At 37.3% G+C, this 14,035-nt stretch overlaps 1 protein-coding gene across 13 annotated transcripts; it reads right to left on the bottom strand.

Moving 5' to 3' along the window:
• Nucleotides 1-1,512: 1,512 nt before the first annotated feature.
• Nucleotides 1,513-13,000, bottom strand: sp100.2 (SP110 nuclear body protein, tandem duplicate 2). Of its 13 annotated transcripts, none has more exons than XM_087244500.1 (13): nucleotides 12,609-13,000; nucleotides 12,288-12,433; nucleotides 10,556-10,702; nucleotides 10,245-10,424; nucleotides 9,419-9,538; nucleotides 9,173-9,306; nucleotides 5,720-5,776; nucleotides 5,591-5,639; nucleotides 3,446-3,610; nucleotides 3,203-3,342; nucleotides 3,031-3,099; nucleotides 1,927-2,054; nucleotides 1,513-1,834 (listed from the first exon to the last, which is right to left on the bottom strand). In XM_087244500.1, exons 3-13 carry the CDS (start codon nucleotides 10,575-10,577, stop codon nucleotides 1,753-1,755), a joined length of 1,146 nt encoding a protein of 381 aa, XP_087100626.1. In that variant the 5' UTR covers nucleotides 10,578-10,702; nucleotides 12,288-12,433; nucleotides 12,609-13,000; the 3' UTR covers nucleotides 1,513-1,752. The 13 variants fall into 13 exon arrangements, with proteins under 13 accessions (XP_087100626.1, XP_087100627.1, XP_087100622.1 ...); XM_087244501.1 differs by having other exon boundaries at nucleotides 12,288-12,377; nucleotides 12,609-12,852; XM_087244496.1 differs by having other exon boundaries at nucleotides 3,446-3,589; nucleotides 10,245-10,427; nucleotides 12,284-12,433; nucleotides 12,609-12,834.
• Between the last annotated feature and the right edge of the window lie 1,035 nt (nucleotides 13,001-14,035).

Raw genomic sequence — 14,035 nt, 5'->3', positions numbered from 1 at the left:
TTAAAGGTATAGTTACCTTCATCTAAAAATCAGACACTGCAGAGGCCTGAAAGAGTTTGGTTTATTCTGTCGACATGTTGCAAAAGTTCTGCAGGTTGGGATGCGAACTCAGACTTGGATTGACTGCTGCTCCTGCATTAACATTACACATTTTACATGCATTTAATATGCTTTCGCTACATAAAATGACTTTATTGTTTTGATTCTACCAAACAACAAACCTGGATGTTTGAAGTGTATATCTGAATTCATAATGCTTGACAACAATGGTCTCAAACTCAATTCCTGGAGGGCCACAGCTCTGCAGATTTTAGCTCCAACCAGCTCCAAATCACACCTACTTAATAGTCGCTAGTAGTCTTGAACACCTTGATTAGTTGGATCAGCTGTATTTGATTAGGTTTGGAGCAAAACTGCGGAGCTGCAGCCCTCCAGACAAGTTTGAGACTGAGCTTTATAACAAGGATGGGCAAACTCCATCCTGGAGGACAGGTGTCCTGCAAAGTTTCGCTCTAACACTAATCAGTGTCTTTAAAATCAGTTACAGGCAGGTACAGTATGTTTGATCAGGGTTGCAGAAAACTATGTAGGATACTGACCCTCCAGAATCAAGTGTGCCCATTCCTGCTTTACAAAGGACATGAAAAATAAAAAAATACATGAAACAACAACCTTTGCAAAGAAATGACATTAAACTACAAACTACTATAACTTAATTATTATTTTTTGTTTTATAAAAATGGCATTACAAAAAGATGTACAGCATGAAGAGCAACCAAGGGATCCATTTATCCAAGCCACATTTTATTTGACGCCATAATAATGTAATCCAAATCCATCCTAATTATTGAAAAAGTGACATCCCCTTGATGACACACATGATTTTGTTTGTATATATGGAAATTAAAACGGTAATAACACTGCAGATTTCCTATGTGAATTTTCTGGATCTCCTCCTCAAAGATTTTCCTCAGTCTGCTGTCATATTGGCCAAACTTATTGTCCTTCAGAGAGAACAATCAAACTTTTTTAGTGATGTATTTATTATGATTAATGGGTTTAAATGAATCTTACCCCATTACATGTCCTTCAGGTGATAAAATGACAAACTCTCCAAATGTCTGATATTTGTTATATTCCAACTTTAGCTTTATTCTGTTCAGCCACATCGGCTGAGATATGAACTCAGAGTATCTGCCACCTGGAGGTACAATTGTTTAGTACGCAGGCATGCAGTTTGCCACTCCAAATGCTCCTTAAAACACTTAATGTGATACCCTCAGCCATACAAGATGTAGGTGACTTATTTGAAAACTTTAAGTTTTTAGCTGAAGCTTTGGTTCATGGTGACTCAAAGCTCAATGCTATACCTACATTAATCCGAATATATTTGAAAACATGAAATAATTGTGCCTAAAGTGAGTTTATGTCTGTGCGTGTTTACCAGTATGTTTTGTGATACTGGAGCAAAAGCTTCCTGTTGCCTCCTGGTCAAATAAACGTCTTCAGAACTGATGAATCACAATCCATTTATTGTTTATTTGCTTAATGCAGCACACAACAAAGCATCATGAAGCACAATATGAACTAATGAAAAGAAAACAAATCTTGAAAATATGCTGTTATGGTCCTCAAACATGGTTTGAACTAGTTTTGTTCAACAAAATCAAATAATATACACATAAACATATCAAAAATATCATATTAAAATAATTAAAATCTATGAACAATAAAGTAGCATGTCTCTTCAGGTTACACTTCTTGTTCAGTCGTGTTGCTGGAGCTCTGTAATTGTTGCTTTTTTCTTATCATGCAAAAGGTGCAAATCCATTCCCTGTGTTAGAACAAACAGATGAATGAATTTACAGTACAACACATGCTTTGCGGTCTTAACGATTTTATTTAGAGAATCTGTTTCTTTCTCACCCAGATGCATCTTTGGGTACAGGTGGTAGGTGACAGTATTCATGAAAAGCTCGTGGACATTCATCGCAACACACCAGATCTCCCTCAGAGTGACACGCAAAACACACATCATCGTTGTTCTGGTCTGCCTAGTTATAGAACGCGATACAACATATTAGCTCAAGTGCATTTTGCTGTTCTCATCTACAAAAGTGGTTTTCAATTACAGGGCCGGGGGCCCAACAGGGCTTCAGCACAATTTAAAGAAAGCTTCAACCCAAAAATGGAAAAACGGAACGTTCTGTCATTAATTACCCACTCTAATATTGTGCCATACTTCTGGGACCTTCGTTCATCTTCTGAAAACAAATTTATATATTTTGAATGAAATACAAGAGCTCTGTGATCTTCCACCCTCTCTGATGTTTAATTTCCAGATACCAAAGATACCAAGAACATCCTCAAACTATTCATGTGTCTTCAGTGGTCCAATCATAATGTTATAAAGCTACGGGAAAACATGTGTGTGGACAAAGGTCAATGTGTATCCTATCAACATGCAGCGTAACAAGATTTCAAAGACAAGCACTTTGGCTGTTTGCACCAAATGTGATGTGACACGACAGAACATTTAAACACCAGCCACTGCACTACCAATGAAATGCTAAAGACTTTTAATGTAATTAATACATATTAAACCTCTTTAACATTTTTAACAGGTTACTGAGTGACTGATGTTGTTGGTTTGCACTGAGCTCTTTCTGCTAGTTATTTTATTTCAAGATCTGAAGTGAAATATCTGCTGCTGCTTTCAGTAGTATGGCAATAAATGTCAAGTAAAATAGTGTTCAAACTCACATTGGGAACATTTAACACTGAATAAAGCTGCTGCTCCATTGCATAATTTAAAAGGCTTTCTTAAATCATCATTTTGGGCATCGCAGATAATTAGGCCAAAAACACCTTTGAACGCGGAAAAGATACCTTTAATCGCGTGTCGTTGCACCATGTTGCATGTACTTAGGACATAGTGTTACTATCAAAGCACCTTATGGCAATCATGTCAGCACTGGTGCTGCAGCTCCTTTTAATCTAGTGTGTGTTTTAAGATTGATAGATTCTTACCAGGTCTTTTGGATCAGTGCTGCATTTCCCACATTCACACAGAACAGAATGAATCTGCAGGATCTTTTTCTGCAAATGACCAACATTAACAAGCATTATAATCATAATGTATCTCTTTTATTAAACTGTATACTGTATCATTACACTTGTATCGTTCTCTCCCGCTGGTTACCTCGCATAAAAAGTTGAGAGTTTTTCCATGACACCGTATGTCTTTTTTCCAGAATCCATCAGAGAGAGTCGGTTCCTCCTTTACAAATTCCTCTGGAGTAAACCAGCGTTCCTCAGTTCGTATACTCTTTCCACGCTTCCCTGCAACGTATAATAAACATACACTCGTCCCATTTAAACCTCTGACACAAACAAGACAACTGCATGCTCAGTTGTGTGTGAGCATTCAGTGCAAAAAACACACCTGTGGCAAACCGTTTTTTGTACAGAGTCCCAGTGAGTGAGACACAGGTGACTCGTAAAGAATGAGCCTGGAAAACAGTCAGATCTACCATCTCATCTTCCTCCTCATCATCATCAACTCTACTTCTGAACTGTGATCCTCCTCCTGAAAAGTACGGTCTTGAGTCTTGAGAAATAAATGACACAAATACATTCAGACATTAATAAACAAATGACATTACTTTTTTTACTGTTTTGCTACAGTTATGCCTTCCATCCAAACTACCAGAGTTTTCGAGCCCCAAAAACGAAGCGTTTTGAAAATGCTCCTCCGTGTCAGTGCGGACAAATGGAGACATCTGAAAACAGAGGCGGCGAGGCAGTGGCGCAGTAGGTTGTTCTGTCGCCTCACAGCAAGAAGGTCTCTGGGTTGCTGGTTCGAACCTCGACTCAGTTGGCGTTTCTGTGTGAAGTTTGCATGTTCTCCCTGCCTTCGCGTGGGTTTCCTCCGGGTGCTCCGGTTTCCCCCACAGTCCAAAGACATGCGGTACAGGGGAACTGGGTAGGCTAAATTGTCCGTACTGTATGAGTGTGTGTGTGAAAGTGTGTGTGGATGTTTCCCAGAGATGGGTTGCAGCTGGAAAGGCATCTGCTGCGTAAAAACTTGCTGAAAAAGTTGGCGGTTCATTCCGCTGTGGTGACCCCGAATTAATAAAGGGACTAAGCCGACAAGAAAATGATTGAATGAATGAATGAAAACAGAGGTGTGGCTGCAGACATTCACATTACCTGATTAGGGCTTTTTTTAATATCAAGTACACAAACTTCAGACTTTGCAAGCCCCATATAGAGTTTAAATCAAACTCCAGAGGACATGAGGACAAAAGTAAATCTTCAAATGAAACAGCAGTGTACTTTTATAATGTCATTCACCCTGGCTAATCCTAACAATAAAATGAAAAAATTACATTAAGCAATGTGCCTAATATCAGGCTATATGCACACAATAAAGAGTATCAGAGGAAATGCATAGTGAAATACAAAAGAGCCGTCTCTTTTGCTGAATATAATAACCAGCTATAATTTTAATAACCAATAGTAATTACAATAATAAGTATAAAGTACAATAAGTTTATAAAATATAATAAATAAAGGGAAGCAATGCGTCAAATGCACAGAGTCAGTGTATATGGTTACATAAATTAATAGGTAAGTTATATTACTTATCTTTGCGCTCAGCCAAAACATGTTACCTAAGAAAAAAGTAAGCTAAAAGATTTAAAAAACCGACCCGTTGAATATAGGTCTATTACACAAGATAAATTATACATCACATTTAACAACTATAGTGAGATGAGACCCAGCGGCAGATATGGGATGGACAGGCCGATGTTCGGCTGCTCTCAGCCAGGCAGGTTTGTTGATTCGGTGATTAAAGCTAGCTTTTTTGAGCTTTGTCTTAATTTTAAAGTCAAGCCCTTCCTGAGCAAGGCTGATCTTGAGAAAGCCATCCATGCTTCTGCAAGTTCGCATTTGGACTACTGTAATGCACTTTATGTTGCAGTTAATCAGTCATGTCTTCACCGTTTGCAGTTGTGCGAAATGCTGCAGCTCGCATGTTAACTAACAGTCGGAAAAGTGAACACATTACACCAATTCTCTACTCCCTCCACTGTTAAGTTCAGAATCGATTTTAAACTTTTGATACTTGTTTTTAATGGTGTTAATGGCCTTGCTTCTAATTATTTATGCAAAATTTTGCATTCACAAACCCAGCAGAGCTTTGCAATCTGCTGACCAACTTCTGCTTGAAGTCCTTTGTTCAAGATACAAGCAGTGGGGTGACCACTCTTTTGCAGTGGCAGGTCCTAAACGCTGGAATACCCTTCCTACTGAGCTTCATACAATCACTAACCTGCCACTTTTTATAGCCAAGCTTAAGACCCACTTGTTTAAATTGGATTTTAATGCATAGCACTGTCACACTTTTTTTAATGTTTGTTGGATTTTATTGAAATTTTTTATATTGTTTTGCATCGTCTCCTTTTCTGTTGTGTTGTATAAATTGCTTTTACTTGTGTATAGCACTTTGGTCAACCTTGGTTGTAGTAAAGTGCTATATAAATAAAAGTTGATTAAAAGGTGAATGATGGAGACTCAGCCTTACCTGGACTGGAGTCCTCAGATGAACTGATCACAATCTGTACTTTCTTGCTCTGCATGGATTGAAGAGAGTGTTTTGATGAATGTCAAAGAAGAAAACAAAGGAACATCAAAACAAACAGAGAGAAAGTACTTTTCGGACAGAGGTCCCCTGCTTTCTCTGCATCGGTTTACACTGAAGAAGATTCGCCTGAAAGAATAAGAAGGGAAGTGGTGTCATATCATTCAGTTATGAGGAGCATGGAATGACAGGAAATATCAACTTCAGCTCCACCACTCATGGAAATGTTGTAATGAGAATCAGAAAACATGTTTGTGAATAAGGTAAATCATCATACATTTTCAATTTCAATGTTGAAATTGTGATGCGAGGTTAAACAGCAAATTGTTAGTTATAAATATTACTGCATGTGCGTAATTGACCCTTCGCTAAGCCCGCCCTCCTTAGTTACTGCTGTTGAGATATCGGAGAAAGCCAGACAAAAAAGGAGTGCAGTATGCATTACAGGGGTATATTCACCACATAATAGCAACTGATTAGAAAATAATTTAATCAAAATTGAAGCTAGGTTAGCCTAGCCGCTTCATACGCTGACCATTCAACAGCTTAGTCCATGCACAGCAGGAGAGGTGACATTTAAAAATAACCTAATAATAACTAATTAAACCGTGATTTCCCTTTTTTAGCCAAAAAGCCTGATAAACTATTGTTGTGCAATAAAATATAGCATTACTAACCGACAAGGTAACACGCATGGACAGTGCTTTTACATAATTTATTCATAGAAAGAGCAGCCAGAAAGGCGAAATTGATGAATTTGTGCCAAATATTAGCATCATTGACTCATAACAATGTACATTAGCTGTAACAGTCAGTGTGTTTGTGTGCTCTTTATCCAGTTTCTATTCTAATTTGTAGTTAAGTGGAGGAAATAAATAAATTGAAACGCAAATCAAAGTATAAATAGCAGAAGTGAACAGATAGATTTTCCTTACCAGCAAAATGTATATATATAAGTATATTGATCGCAAGTGGTCAGCTTGTGATCACATCGCGGTGTTGTTGTGTTGATATGTAATTTCAAATATTCGTAGCTTGAAACAGATGGATATATGACTGCTATTAGTATGACTACTATGGTGAGGGCTTAAACAGAGCAGTGCTCATAATATCGAGCGTAAAAAATAAAAAATAAAAGACCGCTGGGAAACATAACCTGCTTTGCATTTTTGTAGAAAACACAGTTTAGATCTGTTTTGGGGTAAGAGGCGTGTGAGTTATTGCCGTCAGTCTATACCTCAGAAATATTCAAGAATATTAAAACAAAACCAACTTAACTTCGCTCCTTTAGCACCCCTCACAGAGCTTCATTTATGCTTGCATTTCTCTTCCTGGGTTTTAGGTTTTGAAAAGGGCAAAAATTCCACCATCCCGTCCAAACGTTAAAAATACCAGTGTCAGATTTGCGCAATTCAAATGCACAACGCTTTGGCTTGTTTACCTCGCTCGAAAGCTTGACAGAGCCCCGGCGCCTAGCTATGTTTGCTAAGCAACGATTGGTGGGTGGTGGTTTTGGGTGTGGCTTAGCGAAGGGTCAATTAAATGGTGTGAAAACACAGTTTTATGTGATCAAAACAAAAAACAGCGAAAGTACATTTGAATGTACCCACATCATTTGCAAAAATGCTGATATTGATCTATAAAAAAATACTGTATTATTTACATCGCCATACACTTCAATCTATTATTCCTAAAATATAACCATGAATTTAGGACTTGTTTTGTGGTCCATTTTAAAAATAAATATGAAAAAGTGTATATACATGAGATAACAACCATTTTAAAACAATGTTAAATTTAAAATAATAAAATAAAAGAATAAAGAAATACTAATAAAGGTTTTTAAAGGGACAGTTACCACATCATGTTTGCCTTATTAATACATGGATATGAAGATTTATCAAAAAATTCGCTCAGTTTATTTTAAGAGGGTTATTTTAATAATTTCAGCTACCTTTTTGGTCACACTTTATTTAATTGAATTTAAGTTATATTCCATCTACATGCCAACTAATTCTCATTAGATTATAAGTAGACTGTTAGGTTGGGGTTTGGGTTAGTGTAAGTGGACATGTACTTGCAGAGTTTCTTATAGTCAGTTAAATGTCTGTTGAAGGAGCAGTATCAGCAGATATTAAGCAGACAGTTCACTTATACTCAAATGGACAATCAAAATAAAGGGCTGTATTTTGACGATCCATGTGCAAAGTCCAAAGCTCAGGGTGCAAACACATTAAGGGCGTGTCCGAATCCACTTTTGCTATTTTAAGGACGGAAAAATCCTCTTTGTGCTGCATGGTCTAACAGGGTTGAGCTTATTCTCTTAATGAGTAATAGGTGTGTTTTGAGAATAAACCAATCAGAGTCTCATCTCCCACCCCCTTTAAGAGCCAGTTGCACCGTGCCATAGCGCATTTGCTATTTACATGGCTGACTTTGTAAGTGGAAAAACTGAGCATTTCACTCGACAGAAAACTTTATCTACTTTCACTTTCGCTCTCGTGGATAGGGAAAAACTATTTAACTATTTAAACTATTTCAAAACTATTTCTACATTCTGCTCTAATTTCCAGCAAATGAATAAATGATTAAAAATAACGAAGTGTGGTTAAAAAACTGAGTTATATCCTAATACACATGGTACGCCCCATATGGTCTAAAACCTGACAGGTGGACAAATCTAAGCTTGTTTTTAATAAAACAAATATAAATATGCATATAATAAATAATACAGCTAATAATAATAACATTATACAAAAGCAAATTGTCATGAATAAACTGAAAAAGCCCCCCGAGATGAAGAAGGCATGAAGGGGGTGGTTTTTATATTAATGTAGGTTAGAAAATAATATATTTTTTAATATTTTAATCCTTTAATTCTTTTTCATTTGTAAAGATATTTGCGTATTGCTGTACAACCTGTGTGTATTAAGCAATGTGTAAGCGAGGCACACAACTAACGCGCTCTGCGCTGGACAATAGACCAGCTTTGATCTGATCTATTGAACCGTCTATTTAAGTTCCTCAAAATAGCAACGCGCCAGCAATGCACCTCAACATGCCTTCTTTTTTAGACCACATCGCCTATGGGCGCAAATGCATTTGTTATTTAAACAGCGTGGCGCAAAACGTTAAAACGACTCTTGCACCGAGCTGAAACTAGCAAACAACAATTGCATTGTGTCTTGCTCTGCATTGCGCCGGGTGCGTGATAGGGCCCAACGTGTTGCCACATTTTTGTCTTATGAACTTTATGTTCACATATTTTATGTAACATATCTTACTCAGGAGTCAAGACAGTACTAAACAAAAAATAACATGCTATTTGAATGATCTCTTTAAAATTATTATTATTTTCAATGAGTCTGCAAGGACTTCACAAACTTTCAATTTGGCACTATAAAATATTGACAAGTATTTGTGCACTAAATAGACAGTTTCCAGAAAAACAACTTAGGACAAGAATGTCAAAGCTTTAACAAAGTTTCCATGTTTTCTCAGTCTGTAAGTGTCTGAATGATTTACCTCAATGAGTTTTTTAAGTGGTGTGCCTTCGCATCGGATGCTGACTTTCCAGTTTTTGCTTCTTTCCTTCCCTGCAAACTTCTCAAATTCACCTGGGGAGAACCAGCGTCCCTGAGCAAATAAACACTTCTCCCCTATAAGAGAAACGGACAGCATGCACAATTACAGGCCCATTAAAAGTATGATAAATACATATACTGTTTTCAAATTTGTAAAAATTAGAGCAAAAACACAGTGATGGCGAACCATTGGCCAGTTTATCCCGATGGAGAGTGCCTTCTGTGTTTCCACATTTTACAGGCAGCTCAGTCTTATATTTAGGAAACATCCAAATCTCCTGATTGTTGTCTGTCTTTACAGGAGATGCTAAGAAGGAGGGAGAAGGAGACACAGATTACTAAGCAAAGTTTGTTTCTATCACAAAAGGAAAAGAAATAATAAGACAATTGCAATTTTTAAATCACATAACTGAGATATTTTCCTTGCAATTCTAAGATTAAAAATAAGAATCGTAAGATAAAAACTCATCATTGCTTTATTCATTCATTTATTTTCTTTTTGGCTATTAACCTTTATCAATCTGGGATTGCCACAGCGGAATGAACCGCCAACTTATCAAGTATATGTTTTACGCAGCGGATGTCCTTCCAGCTGCAACTCATCTCTGGGAAACATCCATTCACACTTATACACTGCAAATAATTTAGCCTACCTAATTCACCTGTACCGCATGTCTTTGGACTGTGGGGTAAACTGGCGCACCTGGGGGAAACCCACGCGAATGCAGGAAGAACTTGCAAACTCCACACAGAAATGCCAACTGACCCAGCTGAGGCTCAAACTAGCGACCTTCTTGCTATGTGGCGACAGCACTACCTACTGTGCCATCGCGTCGCTATCATTGCTTTATATAATCGCAAAATCAAACATTCATTTGCACTTCTGCCAAAGAGTAAAAAATGATTTAAAAAATAATTGTGATACTCTTAAATTAGAAAGCTTATATGTTCCAATTTTGACTTTTCATCAAGCACAAGCAAACCCAGAGAACTCTTGGACCTCAGAGACTCACAGAATGAAGATTTCTTGGCTTTTTTTTTCGGAGTCACGTTGGAAGCAGAAGAAGTACCCGGATCATCACTATCCTCACTATATACGCCATCTTTACTTTTCTTTCTGGTGTCTTTCTTTTCCTTCCCTTTGTTCACTGCTCCTTTACTCTCTTTTGTCAGCATCTCAGCATCTAGAGGTCCTTCTTTGCAATTGGTGATTAGATCAAAGAAAAAAAAAAGAACACACAGTGTAAAAAATCTTGATCCATCATGTTGTAAAAATGCAATATCAGCCCCTATGATTTCATAATAATCAAAAGTGATCAGTAACCAGCATCTGACAGGATGTCCATGAGCAGGCGTAGAATGCACACAGTGCCAGAAACGACGAATGTCCTGAGATCTCTCTTTCCCCAGCCAGTCCAAAACCTCAGACTCCTTTCTGCTTCTGCTCTCGAGTGTGCAACGCATTCACCTTCTACAGACAGAAGAGAAATGAAAGGGTGGTCAGGTATTATGAAGACCTTACAATAACATTTCTGCACAAGAGTAAACTAATGGTATAATATTTATAGAATATTTTTTCAAAGTTTAGTCTTGTGATTATTATTTGAATGTATTTTAAAATGTAATGTACTCCTGTGATGCAAAATATCATTTTTCTAGTATATCGGTGTTGCATGATCCTTCAGAAATCATACTAATATTATAATTATTATTATTAGCTAATCCAAAAACATTCTTATTATTATCAATGTTGAAAACAGGCGTACTTACAGGTGTTTAACTTTTTGTTAAAACCCTGAGGCCTGACTCTTTGATGAATTGACAGTTCAATTTAAATCATATCTCACAGCTTTCTTTCAAATCAGAAATATCACTAAGCTAATAAACATCTTTCTATTTCAGGTGCAGAAATGCTACTTCATAATTTTATGACCTCTAGACTGGATTACTGTAAAGCTCTTTTTGCCGGTTGCCCATCATCCTCTATTAATAAGCCTCAGCTAGAACAAAATGCAGCTGCCAGAATCATAACCAGGTCAACATAATATTAGCATATCACCTGAATTTTGTCCTCCTTACACTGGCTGTCTGTTAAGTTCCCTATTAGGGCTGTTCTAATCTCTAACAGCAAGCAATTCCACCGCCGTGGACATGCTACTGCAAAAACTCAATCCCCTCCTTAAAGTCTACATGAACCGGAAGCTGCAACCATTTTTTATTCATATTGACACGCAGTTCATAGAGAAACGGAATATTACATGAGAAAACAGTGGGCGTGGCTTGTTTTTTCTACTGTGAGCTGAATGGATGTAGTGATGTACAGTAGGCATTTCATTCAGAAATGTCGGAAAAGGGTTTTGGGAAAGTTATTACATTGAAATAGACACCTCCTTCTCATCATTTTTGTTTGTTGTCAAAACTGACAGCAGAAGCAGCATGGTTAAATTTGCTAACCTCCTAAGACATACATGATCTGACAACTGAACTGAAAAAAATATACAGAAAGTGCATTTTCAGATTCAATTAAAGATTACAAGGGCAAACAATTTTTCTTAATGACGTGCACAGATGAATTGTTCACCACAAAACAAGCAAGGTGAGCTAACAAAATCACATGGTTAGTTTTCAATTGTTTTACTGTAATGTGCACGTTTATGTAAAGCTGCTTTGGAAACGTTAATTATTTGGGAAAGTGCTATACGAATAAGCTTGAACTGAACTAAAAATGTAAGTATCTTTTGTATCTTTTTTACATTATAGATTTTTTTTATCTTAAAAAAAGTATTGCACTAAATGTAGGCTATCTATCATAAATTTACACTCAGAAAATGATCAAAATAACATTGTTGTTGTAATGGTCTGGATAGCATGCCTCAGTATGTTGTACAGTACATTTGCTGTGTGTTGTTTTTAAATATGTTTATAGTGTATTTCGCACAGGCTACTACTCAAAACATTGCAGCTAACGTTTGTGGTATAGTGCATGTTAAAAAACGGTAATGGTAATCGGTCCAAAATCATGGTTACTACATTTGTGTGAGGGAGTGTGTACCTGCCTGGAAAAGCGTCTCCGGCAACAGGTTGTGGTCTCTCAGTTGTGTCAGGAATATGTTTGGTTGTTCAATGCACGAAATATCCTTCTTCCTCTGGTTGAAGAAAGACAGCAACTGCTCATCTGTTAGCAACTCAATTTGGCAGTTCACTTCCATGAATTCAAAGATATAGAACATAATGAGTTATAAACAATCATTTCAAACAACTTTACAACAGCACAAAGAATGCTTAATCGTCTAAAAGCATTGCTGAAATATGCACACAAATACATAGCCGACTGTAACTGTAATGCTTGCTAGTATTAAAAGCATTATTTATCATACCTGTCAATGACCAAGCAAAATGGAGGATTTTGTATATTTTAGGCTTGACAAGAACCGAATAGACAGTTATTATCGTTTCCAAATCTCCCGCTTCAATTGAGAAGATCTCGCTCATACTGCGACAGTTCGCGGAAGTGATGAATCGAAAGTGAATATGACCGGTTTCAAAATGAAGTAGGACGTAAAGTTTGATTCAATTCAGCTAGTAGAGAACTGTCTTTGCCTCCAAATTACATATATATATGTTTGTATACTTCACATAGTGCATGTTTTAGCATATTACTTTATGCATAAAAACGTTTTTGTAGGTTTAAAAAAAAAACTTTTCTACTAGCAGATGCACAATTCGTTTCCACAAATTAGGCTACCATGTTTTGTCCCAGTGATGGATTGCAGCTGGAAGGGCATTCGCTGTGTAAAACATGCTGGATAAGTTGGCGGTTCTTTCCGCTGTGGCGACCACAGATTAATAAAGAGACTTAAGTACAAAAAAAGAAAATGAATGAATGAAATTACCTTATTGCTCAACTTTTTACATTCTGAAGAATGCTTTAAAAGTAGATATGTAAACACAAGTCTAAACATGACATAGTAACAGCAGTAGTCTATATTGTATTTGTTCACTTTGACTGTAAACATTGCATATTTCATAGAGAAAAATATGGACCAACACTCACCAGTCACTTTGTTAGGTACACCAACTAGTACAGGGTTGGACCTCCTTTTGCCTTAAGAACTGCCTTAAACCTTCTTGGCAGAGTCAACAAGGTACAGGAAATATTTATACTGGAGATTTTTGTTCCATATTAACATGGTAGCATCACACAGTCGCAGCAGATTTGTAGGCTGCACAACCTCAACCCATTCCACCACATTCCAAAGGTGCTCTATTGGATTGAGTTCTGGTGACTGTGGAGGCCATTTGAATACAGTGAACTCATTGTCATGTTTAAGAAACTAGTCTGACATGATTCACGCTTTATGAGATATAAATAGCCATCAGAAGATGATGCTCAGTTGGTACTAATGGGCCCAAACAAAGTGTGCCAAGAAAATATCCCCCACACATAACACTACCACCACCACCAGCCTAAACAGTTAATACAAGGCAGGAAGGATCCATGCTTTCATGTTGTTGATGCCAAATTCTGACCCTACCATCCGAAAGTTGCAGCAGAAATCAAGACTCATCAGACCAGGTAACGTTCTTCCAATCTTCTATTGTCCAATTTTAGTGAGCCTGTGTGAATTGTAGTCCCAGTTTGCTGCTCTTAGCTGACAGGAGTGGCACCCGGTGTGGTCTTCTGCTGTTGTAGCCCATCCACCTAAAGGTTCGACATGTTGTGAGTTCAGATATGCTCTTTTGCTTACCTCGGTTGTAACTGCTTTCTACCAGCTGGAATCAGTTTGGCCATTGTCCTCTGACC

This window comes from Danio rerio, chromosome 3, assembly GCF_052040795.2.
Source record: "Danio rerio strain M-AB ecotype USA chromosome 3, GRCz13ab, whole genome shotgun sequence".
In the NCBI taxonomy this organism is placed as follows: Eukaryota; Metazoa; Chordata; class Actinopteri; order Cypriniformes; family Danionidae; genus Danio; species Danio rerio.
The sequence above is the reverse complement of the archived record's forward strand: the minus strand, read 5'-3'. Positions and strand labels throughout refer to the sequence as shown.